We start from the raw sequence: 14,044 nt of genomic DNA, 5'->3' as shown, positions 1-14,044 counted from the left end.
GGATGAATCGGATGGAGGGAAGCTGTAGCAGAACAGACCCTCCACAGTTGGTCAGTAGGTGGAATTGAGTAAGAGAGATCGTTTAACCGTAAAGAAGGCATATCAGGAAAACATGACCAGCCAAGGTCATGCAAAATATTTGAAAACAAGATATGAGTTGTTCAAGGAAGCCATGAAAATGAAACTTAGTTTGCACTGTATTGATTTTTCTGGCATGAAACTGAGTAATGTTCTCTGACAAGTGACAAAAGAAATGATGTATCAATTGGCTACTGCAGTAGGTAAAATCAAACACTGTAAGTTAAACCTCGCTTTTGGCACCACCACTCCCAGGATTGAGAAGTTACTGAATGTATTATTCACTCACAAGCATCCAGGTCATTTTCTAAAGCTTTACTAACAGCTTCTGACATTCTTAGTTCTTGTCAGCACACCAATACTTAAGATAGGTGGACTGCCATGTTTCTAAAACACAGCCTTCATTATGACTACATGCACTGCATCAATTCTTATGAGAAAGTTCAAACAAGCTTCGCCTCTTCAGTCGAGGACATTCGTCAATGTCAGCTATGATTAGGTCTTGAAAAATACTAATTTCTTGGGAAGACTAGACTAACGTCCTTGCAGGACCAACATGACAAATGTCCTGTATGGTCAGCGTCAAATCTTATCAGAACCTCATTAAAAATGTAATGACCACATGAATATTTACCAAGTTTAATTACTGCTCTCTATAGCGATTCTGCCTTGCCCCGCACACTTTTTCCTTTCCTGAGGGCAGTCTCTCATCGTGCCGGGCTGAACATGTCCTTCCACCTTGATGAATATTGCAGAAGTCCAAGGAGTGTGAGCCACTGATGGAATCCACCTCAATCAGCAAGAGAATCAATGGCATACACTCACATTTGCAAAGGCGCTAATTGGCGGCAGTAAAATTCAGCAAGCTGCATAATTTACCCAGGAGAGACGAGAACGGAGTGCAGGGCGATCGGCTCATTTGTAGCAGAGATATTAAAAAGCCTTGTCTTTTTAAAATCAGAAGGCCCAGAACAGATGCAGAAGAGACCAAGCCAAATTATTAATGTCTCTGCTTGTCAGGGCCAATGAAGTACAAACTACCGAAAGAGTCATGTTCTGACTGACGAGGTAATGTTGGAAACCTCTTTCCAGGGGAACAGAATATTTTGACCAGACCCACTGATACTGGATTGTCTTCTCCCTTTACATGTGTCACGCTGTGCTTTCCTGCCACATAATGTTAGCTAGTATTATGAGCTAGGAGGAAAAAATCCTGCAACTGCAATTGCATCTAAGAAACAACATTCAGTAATTTGTCTCTTCTGTATCTTTTGGACAGTTGATGAAAGTGTGATCAGAAATGAGTGGCGAGGAGAGGAAGAGTGAGACATAAATTGTGTCTGATACCACAAACAGGCTTGTGGGTCTCTAAGGAAATCACACTGAGTTCACCACACACTTCCATGTCAGACCTGCTCAGTCCAAACATCAACTGGGTAGAAGCAGAAAACTTCAGAAGTCTCTGTGATAGAGTCACAGAAGTAAGAATTTTGAGGACAACAGCAGGAAATGAACAAATAATCAACTGCAGAAAGATGTGCTCTGGTTCACATCTATAAAACTTTTGTTGTACATCCTCCCATTTCTCCTCCCTCTTGTGTCCCGTCTATCTACAAAGCACTATCTAAAGCAAAATGAGGAAAACAAAGAATCTTTCAAAAATTCAGAGAAAATCTGAACATGAAAGTGATACACAACTTTTTGTCAGTCTTTTATGTTAACAGTCTGCTCTGTTTGAAGCATCTGTTCCAAGCCTACAATGTTTCATTCTGCTGTTGTGAGTTTTGTTGAACAGTTACAGGTTGCGGGGCAGAATATAATGAACACCCACCAAATCAATTGCAGTACAACACAATGGGTCATTAATGTAGCAAATTGTACATTTTGAAGGTTACATTTTGGGTTGTTCCAAATAGGAATTGGGGAAGATACAAGTGAAACTTTTCAATTTAATATAATTTGCTACTAAACCACAAATGAAGGCCTTGCAACACACCTCAGAGTCCCAGAAAAACATGAAAATTAGAGGCCCACAAAAGCAGCACTTACTGTAAGCCAAACGTGACTGGTTGTAAGAGATTGCACAGGTGTCAGTGTGTTCTTTCAGCCTGCAATATTTCACATGTCAAAGTGGAAAATGTAAGTTTACACTTTGAAACACAGTTCTCAATTACTTTTGTACATATAGAAGGTTTTTAATTACACATTTAAAAAATATATTCCATCTGTTCAGGCCTCTGTAATGGACAGAAAGCAAACAAAAAACTCTATGTTTTGATTTAGATTAAAAAAAAAAAAGAACCTCCTTGAGTGAATCGAGCCCCACGTTGACACAAATTGAATTGACAACACAAAGAATCTATCTGTGGAGAACCAACCTTCGCTTCCTGTTTGATGCCATCTCCTGCGTTTGATCGCCAACACATGAAACAACACAAACACATTGAACAGTAAAACAGGCACTTGAAAGGGACAATATCGTCAAAGACTGGGGACATATTGAGTGACAGCTTTTTAGTTCTTTGAGGTCTTTGGTGTCTTGCTGGGCAGCAAGCTGATGTCTTCTCAGTTTGTCTAAGATGTGAAACTCCTGTGATGGTAAATAGTTCTGACCTTGACAGTGTATCTTCATGGAAATGCAGGTTGATCGGTGCGTCATGGTGCTCAACAGAAAAGACATTGTCAGTGCATGGGGATCTGTGGTAAATATCTTTATTTCTAACAATACAGAGGCTTTGGTATGTCAAGGCCTTTGGTTGTGATGAAAAACATGCTGGTATCGTTTTGTTTTGTTTTGTTTTTTGCATTTTACCTGAGAATACAGATGCAGTCAGAGTTTAGTTTAAATTCGATCCTTATAGTCACTATGGTCTCCATTTTGAAATGCAATTGGTTGAATAAAAAGTCTGCAAATTCTGCAGTGAAGAATGTTTAAGTAGTCCACACATAATGTAAAATGAGTCAAAAAGTCTACTGTCAATCTAAATATTTTTCTCCTGCCTCAAGTCCACACATACAGAAAGAAAAGAGAAAAAAAGCTTGTAGTAGTAGTGTTTTATTCATCTTTCTGTAAATCCAGTCATTTACGGTTGCCTTAACAAATCAGGAATCAAGTGTGTCAACATCTAACTGAGAAGAAAGTGCATATGGGGATTACAAAAGAACAGAATCAGAACAGAAACAGGCCGAGGGAGTAACTCTCCATCGGTTAAAGTCTACAAATCCTGACAAGGGTAAAATGAATGTGTTTTTAATTGTCTGAAATCTCTATAAGCTGTCAAAAGTTTACAGTTCTACTCAAACTCTAAGCTCAGTAAGCTATTGTTCATATCTGAGTGACAGTGTGTGGAGGCTGAGCCCAGAGCTGGTTCACACCATAGAAAAATACCCTGGTTATTTGCATTTTTAACTGTACACTACTGAGTTTCTATAGAATAGATGAAACATGATCAGCTCTCACCCACCAGCTTCAACTCGCCCCGCTTTTCAGAGCAAGCTCGTTTTTTTTCTTTACATCCTACACCACTAAGAATATAAATCGCTCGTTGCATTGCTACATAGCTAATGTTACAAGTATATGCTCAAAACCAATATTAGGCTAAGTAAATCCCACACAGTATTTATTTATATAGATGAATATATCAGATCAAATAACAGGAATACGGCTTCAGATAAACTCAGAGCAGATAAATATTTCTTTAGTAAATTCTGGGTCGATTTCAGGTTGCTAATCGGATGGCAATTAATAACCACTTTAAGGCTTAAGTCTTCCTCTTACCTGTCAACAAGGTGGTTGTGGTTACTATTCTGATAATGTGACCCGAGATTTTTGGGTAAAGGCAACCTCTACTTCAAGCACTGTTTAATTTAATTCTGTAATGACTCACGGTGATGCTCAGTCCACGGTAAATCTATACATGGCAATAAAAGCAGCATTGATCCCAAGTCATACGGATGTTAATATCAACTTCACATCACAAGTGCTCCATATCCAGCTGAAAAAAATAAGGTCAGGATCTCAATGTAAACATGCACTTTGAACACATAATCAATGCCATTTTCCTGCCATAGATTTGCCAGAGTCGTGACTCTTTCTGGCTTGAATCTCTCTTCAGTGTGCATATCGAGTCACAGCAAAGAGCTCTGTCCTTCACATGGAGCCTCGTCCACAGACGCCTTTAACACTGTACTGAACATCCAAGAGAGGAAAAATGTTCCGACTGGACAAAATGAACATCGCAAATTTCTCAAAATGCCGCAAATGTGGCATAATATAATGAACAACCTGTGAAAAGCTGAAGCCCCTGATGGTTTTGTTGTCTTCTGTCACATGACGCCTCCTGAGTCTCTGCTCCGTCTGGGTCGATGTCGCTGCAGCAGCCGAGTTCAGTTTGGAGGAAGGAAGCACCTCAACAGACTGTCACGGGCGCCTTGCTCAAGAGCACGGACTCCAGTTGGGGAAACACATGTTTTTTTTTTTTTTAAACCCATGTTCATTAAACATAATTCTTGTCCAAGGATTGCTGAATGTCTGGCTCTTCCTTTGATAAATTCAGGACCAGCAAACCCCCACCTCTTGCATCTGCTCCACCCAAGACAATGCAGAGGACTTAAAACACTTAAAATTCTTAACCTTCACTTATATCAGATATAAAATCTCACTTTTTTATGCACTGCTTTGCACTTAAACACACTAATCACTCAAGGCTCTGTTCAGAGAGAGTATATTATGTTGTTACAAGTGATCTGATTTATTGCCGATGACGAGAAATTCAGTTTTTGACTACAACCTAAAACTGGCAGGCGTATGACATCTCACATAGTTATAAAATACCATAATAAAATAGGAGAATGGTTTCAAATGAAACTGTTGATGGACTGGACTTATGTCTGAGAGTGTGAAGCTACATGTTCACATGCATGTTTGAGTGGATGAGAAGCAAACGTGACTGAGCTGCACATGTTGTGTATCCGTGTGTGTGTACAAAAAGGAGCCTCTGTTTAGCTATGTGTTTATGTGTGTGTGTATGTGTGTGTGATCCAGCAGTAGCTACGAAGAGTTCGACGTGTTGGGGCTCCAGCCCATTTGATAAGCTCTCTCCAGGGTTCTCTTGCAGTCCTGCATCACTGTGCTGAACACAATGTGAGGGTACTGGACCACCAGCCTCTCCACCGTCTCCTCGTTCACCTGCAAGACACACAGAAAGACACACATTGTTACCATAATCAAATAATCAGTTTCAGCTTCATATTCTTCAATCAATTTGACAGAATCTGTGAATGTTTGCATATCAGCTTCTTGTTTTCCAGAGCTTTTTAAAACATAATATCTTCACCAGCAAAACTACAGCGCCAACAAATGAGGAAGTCTTTAGTGCAGTTTTTAAACTTTTTTTTTTTCACACGACTGCTTTTCAAAGTCAGTAATTACCTGTCAGGTTATTGCGCAAATTAGTTTCTATATTTCTGTTCTCATGTTTTCTCATTCCTGTCATCTTTGTCCCGTTTGATTACTGTATGACCAGTTTAATGATAGGTTCACAATTTTTATAGTCTGTCATAAAACAGTAGTTAGGTGCTATTATGTAGGCAAGCTTTTGCTCCCTCTAAGTGTTCTTCCTTTTCATCCCATTAAGTGATTCCTTCATAATGTGTTTACTGTGAATGAGGAGATGGGAAAGAAAGTCTACTGTTTCATATTAAAAATATGTGTTTTCAGATTTCAGCAGTCTAAGTAAAATTAATATCCTGAAGTTTCTGCTGTTTTATTGTAGAACTCCCTCCTTTTGTTTCCTCAGTTAGATTGCAAGCTTATTATAAAGGCAGTATTTACTAGCATTGATGAACACGAGAAATAATGGAAAAGAAATCTGTTTTAATGCTCACTTTGACATCTATTATTTTAACACAGAGAGAAGAGACACTTCTGAACTTATGCTTCAAATATACTTGAGTATTGGTTAAATGTAATTGGCTATTGTCATTTTATATGCATTTATTAAATGTGCAACATTTGCACATGTAAGCAGGTGAAGTCTGAAGAAATAGCTCCACTATGCAGTATTACATTAATACACTGGACATATCATGATCTGTGCAAGTCAACCAATCAAGCAGTTTATTTTACAGTCATTCAGTAACCCCTGTTTCAGAGAAGATTTCCAGGGAGTCCTGGGTGTATTTATTAAGATGAGCCAAAACCATGTAAATGCAAGAGAAATATTGCTTTAGGACCAATAAATACAGATTTTGAAATGGCTTAGTTTAAATAGAGCAAATTAAAAATCTGTCGACCATCTCTGCATCGCCTCATGATGCCTTATTAAGATAATTAGAAACACAGATTGAACTTTTAATGCCCTGTAAAAATGATAGTCTGCTTCTCTAATGGGAAGAACAGACACTTCCTTAAGAACATACAGTGTATGTACACGCACATATGCACACACAAGTGGACTGTTGCGATTAGTTTAGCACCAGAGGACAGCTGAGCTCACCAGGCTAATGATGCCTTCAAGTTCTCAGAGGACTAGAAAGACAAGCGTCTAATAGCCACTCCTTTGCCAGTCTAACACTCTGTCAGAACATCACTGAGAGCCAACAGTGAGAGAGCCTGAGAATCTGACAAAGAGCAGAGGCAGAGTAACCCTTGAGACCTTCAGGGGTTAACTGCAACCCACCCAGAACCAACCCCCGCCCACCCTTAAGCATGACACTTTCCAGGGGAAATGATGTATAAACACTCACACACATGTTGAGGACACAGTCATCCGTTGTTGCCAAAGCAGTGACAAAGTGTTTCACAGTTTTCCCCAAGCTCATTGCCCGAGAGCCCTTTGGTTTCTGTGTTTTCTGGAAGCAAAGTCTTAGATGGTCAGAGTTCCCTGGCTCTCGGTCAGGTTATGATCTGTTTTGGTTGTCATCCTCGGTTTAATTTCTTCTTTCTCCTCACTGAACACAATTTCTTTAAGTGGCGGTTATCAGCAATTCCTTGTCAAGTAGACAAACGGAGAAAACGAATGAACAGACAGATGCACAACAAACAGAGTCAGTTTAAAACCAGCAGAATCAAAGAGAGAAACAAGTGTGCTTGAACAGAGAGACCACCAATGCCTCTCGGGTCACAGAAGAAAGATGGAAACACTGCACAGAGAAAGTAAATCCAATAAGACTAAAAGGCAACAACAGGTAGTTAGTCTTCCCTTTGATTGCCTCGGAAGAAACAGCGAGCTGAAGTTCAGGTGCTCGACGCCAACACACAGAGGCTGAACAGACTCTCTCAGGATGCCAGTGATCCAGGAAAAATAAAATCACGAGTAAAGGGTCAAAAAGTCTGTCTTACTTACTTTCATCATTTTTTAAAAAATATTTATATATATCTAGTCAGAAAATTCTAAAACGAAGAGCCAAAACTTCCCTGCCTCAGTTCTTCCTCCAGTCAATGTTGAAGTGAAAGACAACAAAGACTGGAAAAAGGCTTTTAGACTCTTGGAAAGGAGCATTAAAACAGCGTGCGAGAGTGGAAACATGTTCAAGGCTGTGATAAGTGATACACGAGTAAAGCTGAGGCATTAATAAAACAGTGTTTTGAGTTATTACCTTGAAGAATTCACAATACTATTAGGACAAAAATCTGAGTATTCCAACTGCCAGGCAACTTTACAAAGCAAACCATCACATCCCCTCATGTAGTGTAAAGAGCAACCTCTACCAATGCAGCAGCACTGCTGGCAATACAGGCAAAGAAACAGGAGGCCTTTTGGATAATTTATCCTTAAGGTTTATTCACAAAGGGCATGAAAAGGGTATATAAAAATCTAAAAAAAAAAAAAAGTCTCGCTGAGCTCTGAATGTCCGTGTTTTATTCTACATTAAGTATGCTTCCATCTGTTTTCATGCATATTTTCTCAATTTAATCTGAAAAAAAAATCTGAGTGGGAATCAGTATCTTTCTTCAAAACATCAGTTCTCCTAGTTGCACTTGCGCACCGTTTTTCAAGCTACTTGGCAGGTCCTGCCACAGTTGTGGATTTCTGCTGATTATGTGGATTATGTCTCTGTTGCTTCTGTCTCTTCTTGAACTGTCAGACTTACTCTATGATGTTGAGATCAGGTGTCTGTAGGGGCCAAACCATCTGTTGCAGGACTCCTTGTTTTCTTAGACACTGAAGATAGTACTTTATTCTTTTTCATTCATCATTATACTCATTCACACTCATCCTGTAGAATGAATGTGGGACCAGTCAGACAAATAACTGATCAGTGAATCTCTTATGTGTCTGATCACATACCACCAACTATGTGCTTTAGCATGTATGGTAACAAGCTAACTTCTTCTTCTCACTATGAACATCATGGCAGAGGTAAGGAGAAAGAATAAGATGCTGATAGAGGAGGTTAAGAATGGAAAAAGACAAAATGACAAAGCAGGAGGCCGGAGAAGAATAAATCTTGGCCGAGCTTTAACCGTTGGTGAGGCAGACCCTAGTCTGAACTTCATACTGTTGGACTAGTATTATGAGTAATATAAGCTGGCTTGTTGTGTCTTGTGTTGTTGTGGTGTTAGCAAGTTTGTGGACATGTTAGTTATTGATCACAAGTCAAGTCAGCCATTTTTAACAGAGGTGTAGCCAGTAGCTATACATCTCAATGGAAGGACACAGCAACCACTTTACTGGACTGGTAATGCTACTTCTACCATCGGGAAACTTTTGATCCTGGCATTCATGTGGATGTTGCTTTGACATGTGACACAGACCTAAACATTGTTGCAGACGAAGTACACTCCTTCATTGCAATGACACGTCCTAACACCAGCAACCTCTCCCTGCTGGAAAATAAACCCTGCCACACTGCAAAAACCACTCAGGAATGGCCTGAGGAACATGATACAGAGCCCAAGGTGGTAACCCGGCATCCAGAATTTACATGTGATGCTCTGGAACAACCCAAATTCACAAAGGTCCCACCATGCAATCACAAAGTCCTGTGAACATCCCGGTCCAGAAACCACAGCACACCTCCAGAGGTACTGTGTCCACGGACCAGAGCTGTTTAGCAGTATATGGGGAACTACTTGATATAAGGCAGGTGGTTTTAGTGTTGTCATTGATAAGTGTATATTGGTAAACTGTTTTGAAGTGGTTTTGTAGGAATTTTGTTGTTCTTTCATTGTTATTTATGGCCATTATTCAATATCTTTAAGTTAGGAGGGTGAATAGCACCAATTAAGCTAACATGGTGTAAATGATTGCGCTTTGCAAGGAGCACGAGTTTGTCTGGCTGTGGACAGTAAAATTGCTGGTTTGTCTTGAGATGATGAGTTTGCGTTTGTTGCATGAACAATAAAAAGTTAGAGTTTCAGCACCCTTTACCACTCAAATTCTGGTGCCCGGCAGAATTCAATCTTGTAATTACCACTGAAGGCCACAGAGGCCACTGTTGTTACTGCTCAGCAAAAGTTGCACAGTGTTGCTTTAATGACTTTATTAGTCATAGTAGCAGATTGATGGGAAAGGAGGGAGCTAGAGGGAGAGATACAACAAAGGTGCCTGATTTTAAACCAGGGGCATTGTGGTTCATGATCAGCATCTTAAGCCCAAAGCCACTGGAGTGAACGCACACCTGCTTTTTCCAGACAAACACCTGCAGTTTTCTTAAAAAGATGGTTTTGCCCTCACGGGGGACCAAAGCAGGGGGAGAGGAGCAGCTTAACGAAGGCCTCCGCTACAACAGAGAGAAGTTAAGTTTGTTATGACATATGGTTGAGCCTCATTAACAGATAAAATGACAAACCCCTGATTGCCTTCATAACATATTACACTATATTCTTGAAAAGAGAATGAAACATCCCCCAGCTCATTAATCAGGGCTTAATTACAATTAAAACAGATCTAAAGAATAGACCTGTCAAGCTGATGGGAGGCCATAACATTCATTAATGGTAATTTAGTGCAGCTCCACTTCCTGAGCAAACATAGCACACACAACACGGCTCCCGATCAAAATGCTGAATCATTTCCTAATTGCTGGTTGTGGTGATGCTAAATGTTTGAGCTGAAACAAGGCTGCTTTGATCTTTGATGAAAATCACAAAGACTAACTGTTATGCCACTGTGTCAGATACAACAGGCATCAAATGATTTTGACATCTTACAAGGGCCGAGAGGCCAATCAAGATGGAAGAAAAAAGTATTTGAACATCAATCACTTTCGAGACTGTAGAAGTTTTACATCTTTACAACACAGCACAGAACTTCCTTGCACCTAGTTTGAGATCTATTTTAATTAATTGGCATCTTGGAATGGGTAACTGTATGCCTGCGCTTATTTTTAAAACGGCTTATTGCCAGCCGACGGAAAATCTTGTTGACAGAAAATCAGTTGACACGGGCATTCATACATCATAGCATCCATTAATTCTCTTCCACTGCACTAGCCTTGCAGTGGCAGTTACTGGAAGACTTTTCATGCCTAAAAACAACAGCCTTCTGTAGCGAGTTCCCAGAGTTCACAGCTGCAATCCTCCTCTTTCCAGCTTGAACAATGTTGTGTGCCCTTTGCATGGCTATGTGGTGTGTTAAATGAGACGTGATGACATCACCACACCTGCTTGGTATTTGCAGCTCGGAGCTGCTGTTAGACATGAAGGTCAGACCAAACACTGTAGTTAGCTGGTTGGTAGAGAGTTACAGTGTAGTTACAGTCATGCCAATGACTTCCTCGAAACACTGATTCAGCTCTTTCCTTCAAGAGTGAAATTTTGTCACTGAGAAAAATGGTGCTTAATGATATTTTGTTACTAGGCAACTTGAGCTTAAAAATGCTATCAGAAAACACTGGGGCCTATGGCGGCTGGAATAGTGCTTCAGATATACGGCTCCTTGTGGGAATTTTTTCTTACTTTTATCCCATACAGTCCTCATCCAGTGCACTGTACTGTACAGCCCCTCCTTCCAACCTGCTGCCAAGTCTGTAGGAGAGCCATATGATAGAGCAGATCGCTACTCACTGATGATTCTAATCTTTGAGAAGCATCTGGGAGAGCAGCCACAGCTATCTGGACCGAAGCCTATACTTATGATATTTTCCCCCATTTTAACTTCAAAGATGCTGCCCTCTAGATCTAAGTGCGGTGTAATTCATCCTGACGGGTAATGTGCTGTTGTCAGGGTTTACAAGAGGGTGAGGGAGGGATGAAGGGAAAACAAAAAGATGTATGTCCGATATGTTGTTGAGCAAAAAGCACAGTTTATGTGAACACGTACAGTAAACGAGAATAGTTTGTAGGGTTGTGTATCTGTGAGCACACGTTGACAACTGCCCCTCTACTTTTACATGAGACGGTTGAACATAAGTGACAGCAAGTTCCCAAGCTCACCTCTGCTCTCTCTCCAAGTACTCTTATGCATTCTCTTTCTTAACAGCGAACCCCTTTTCAAGACTTATCCTCTGATGCAAATGCACTCCATCACCACGTAAAATATACATTTACCGCAAACACTGGGCCTTCTCCTGGTAAGCAGCACGGTAAAACATGTCGTAAACATGACTAATGCCGTAGCATTCTCGGCTGTGGGAGAAGACGAAGGGGGTTGTAAAGCGATAATCAGATACGCAAACATGAAGATGCATGTCATATTTAAGGTGAGAACAACCTCTGAGTGCTCCTAGCAATCAAGCAAGGGAAATGGATTAAACAGAGAGGGAGAAAGTTTAGGAAACAGAAGGCTAAAGAAACAATATAGTCTCGGCTATGTCAAAATCAACTGAGCGCTGTATTGTTCATGACAACAATGTTCCTGAAAAATCAAACAGAACACTGATTGTTGACACTGAACAACAATTTAAATGAATGTGCAGGGAGATTTCAGGTAACAAAGTTAGGCTCCAGCGTCCTTTCTGAGTAACCTTTTCTTTCTCCCTTCCAATAAAATGGCCCCACTTCTTTTTATTTCCTCTGTGTTTTCATTAAATTCAGCACAGGTCTGCGGGGTTCTTTTTCTTCTTTCGTCTTTCTCCCCCATTTTCTTTGGCCATGTGGCAGCCATTGCTAGTCCCCGGCCCATAAAGAGAGACAAATACCCCCGTTCGCTGTCGACTCCCATGTAGACACTGTATCAGTCAACCAGTAAATACATTTGGGGTAAATGTTTAAAAAGCCTGTTTAGGCAGCAGAAGAATGCAGTGCATCAGGTCTTAGTAAAACAAAGCTTAAACGAGTCTGGATTTAAACAGGCCAGATTTATAGCCTTCCTTAAACTGCTCAGAGGAAAAGCCCCTGTTGTAAAGTTTCTAAACGAGTAACTGGACAACTGAAAGATAGCTCACCGTCTCCGATAAGGAGAGGAAGGAGGGAGAGAGGAATGGATACGGAAGGAGAGAAAGAACAAAGAAGGAGATTTTAGGAGTGCAGAGATAGAACAGAAGAACCCGCAAACTTATTCTGAAGGATTCAATATTTCTAAATGAACTATCGATGCATTGGCTTGGAAGCTTAAAGAATAGACTGCTTTTCACCGTGGAAAGCCTGAGCTCAAACATTTTGATTTTGTCTCAGAAAGGCAAGCAACCCGCACCAAAAAATCTGCAGTGCATAGCTCTGAATGTGCTTTTAAAAACCAGGTCAGGCACCGCTTGCGACAACCAAGGTCTGGTCCTCCTCATCCCTGCACAACATCAGACGGCAGCAGAACTGAAAAGCAGGGTGTCAGTACATACACTCACACACGTGCACACACAAAAGAGGAATGGGGGCTCAACTGAACAGGGTCAGAGAAAGAGGTTCTGGAGGCCAGGTTTGTAAACCCCACACTCCATCACGCGTGACAAAGGTAACTAAAGGAATGTGTACGAGGCTCAGCCCAATCCCTCTCTCTACGCTGGCCTTCTTATCTCTGCAGACTGGGGCAAAACATACCATAACTCAAGAGACTTTCCACAATTTATTTGTTAGTCTTAGGAAAGAAAATATGGTAAAACACTATCACAGCTAAATCTCTCGGGTAGAAGTAAAATAAAGCTAATTAAATATAGAAGTGTCGTGGCAGCATAGAAAATTAGCCAGCGTTAGAGTTAGATTTATTGTTTTGGTAGCAATCACGCTCACGGAGATTCATTTTTATTTTTGCATTTAATACTTGAGATAAAGTATGATAAAGACAAATTGCTATAGAGTTAAAAGAGTAGCAGGAGACGATGTTTGAATTATGTAAAATAAAGAAACAAAGTCACCACAGTGTACATGTAACCACCAACAACTTTTAAAAGTAAGATACAGTAAGTTCGATTATATTATCTGTGTACACATGATACCACTCTGTGATATAAGGATATAATGATCTAATGTTAAGGGTCTAACAGGTGAAGTCAGTTCCAGGTAGATTAGGTCCAAATTACATACTCTATCAAAATGTCTCATATTTGAAAGTTTTCAAGCAAACTCACTCATAAACATCGCTGGAAAATGTGATTTTTCAGGCAAGAACTAGTGTGAATTGTGAACTGATTTCTTTATTTTTTAACTGATTTCTGCACTAAAAAGTTGTTGGAACAGTAATCAAGATAATATTTAATATAATTTAAATACTACATATCTTCTAATTTTACATATAAGGAAAGAGCACAGAGGGAAACAGGTTAAGATAGTGACAAGAAAACTAGAAGTGCAAAAAAGGGAGACAACCAGAGACTCAAACAGAGAGGGTAACTTCATGTTCTTACTCCAGGGGAGAGTGAGGGTCATATATTGTTGTCACTGTAAACACAATATAATGTCCTGTTGACCTGTTGGTACTCTGTGTAAGTTGAGACTGTTTTTTGTCTTCGATTGGCAAAAAGCACAAGGTACTAAGGTGGGTACACACACACACACACACACACACACACACACACACACACACACACACACACACACACACACACACACACACACACACACACACACACACACACACACACACACACA

At 40.3% G+C, this 14,044-nt stretch overlaps 1 protein-coding gene across 1 annotated transcript in view; it reads right to left on the bottom strand.

Annotated features, from left to right (window-relative positions):
- Nucleotides 1–3,117: 3,117 nt before the first annotated feature.
- Nucleotides 3,118–14,044, bottom strand: part of fbxl17 (F-box and leucine-rich repeat protein 17) — a 229,680-nt gene continuing 218,753 nt past the window's right edge. The window contains exon 11 of the mRNA XM_051950940.1: nt 3,118–5,266. Coding sequence (XP_051806900.1) covers nt 5,129–5,266 — 138 coding nt within the window. The 3' untranslated portion in view covers nt 3,118–5,128. The remainder of the gene's footprint in view (nt 5,267–14,044) is intronic.

This window comes from Acanthochromis polyacanthus, chromosome 7, assembly GCF_021347895.1.
Source record: "Acanthochromis polyacanthus isolate Apoly-LR-REF ecotype Palm Island chromosome 7, KAUST_Apoly_ChrSc, whole genome shotgun sequence".
Classification (NCBI taxonomy): domain Eukaryota; kingdom Metazoa; phylum Chordata; class Actinopteri; family Pomacentridae; genus Acanthochromis; species Acanthochromis polyacanthus.
This window is presented reverse-complemented; position numbering and strand designations above follow the sequence as displayed.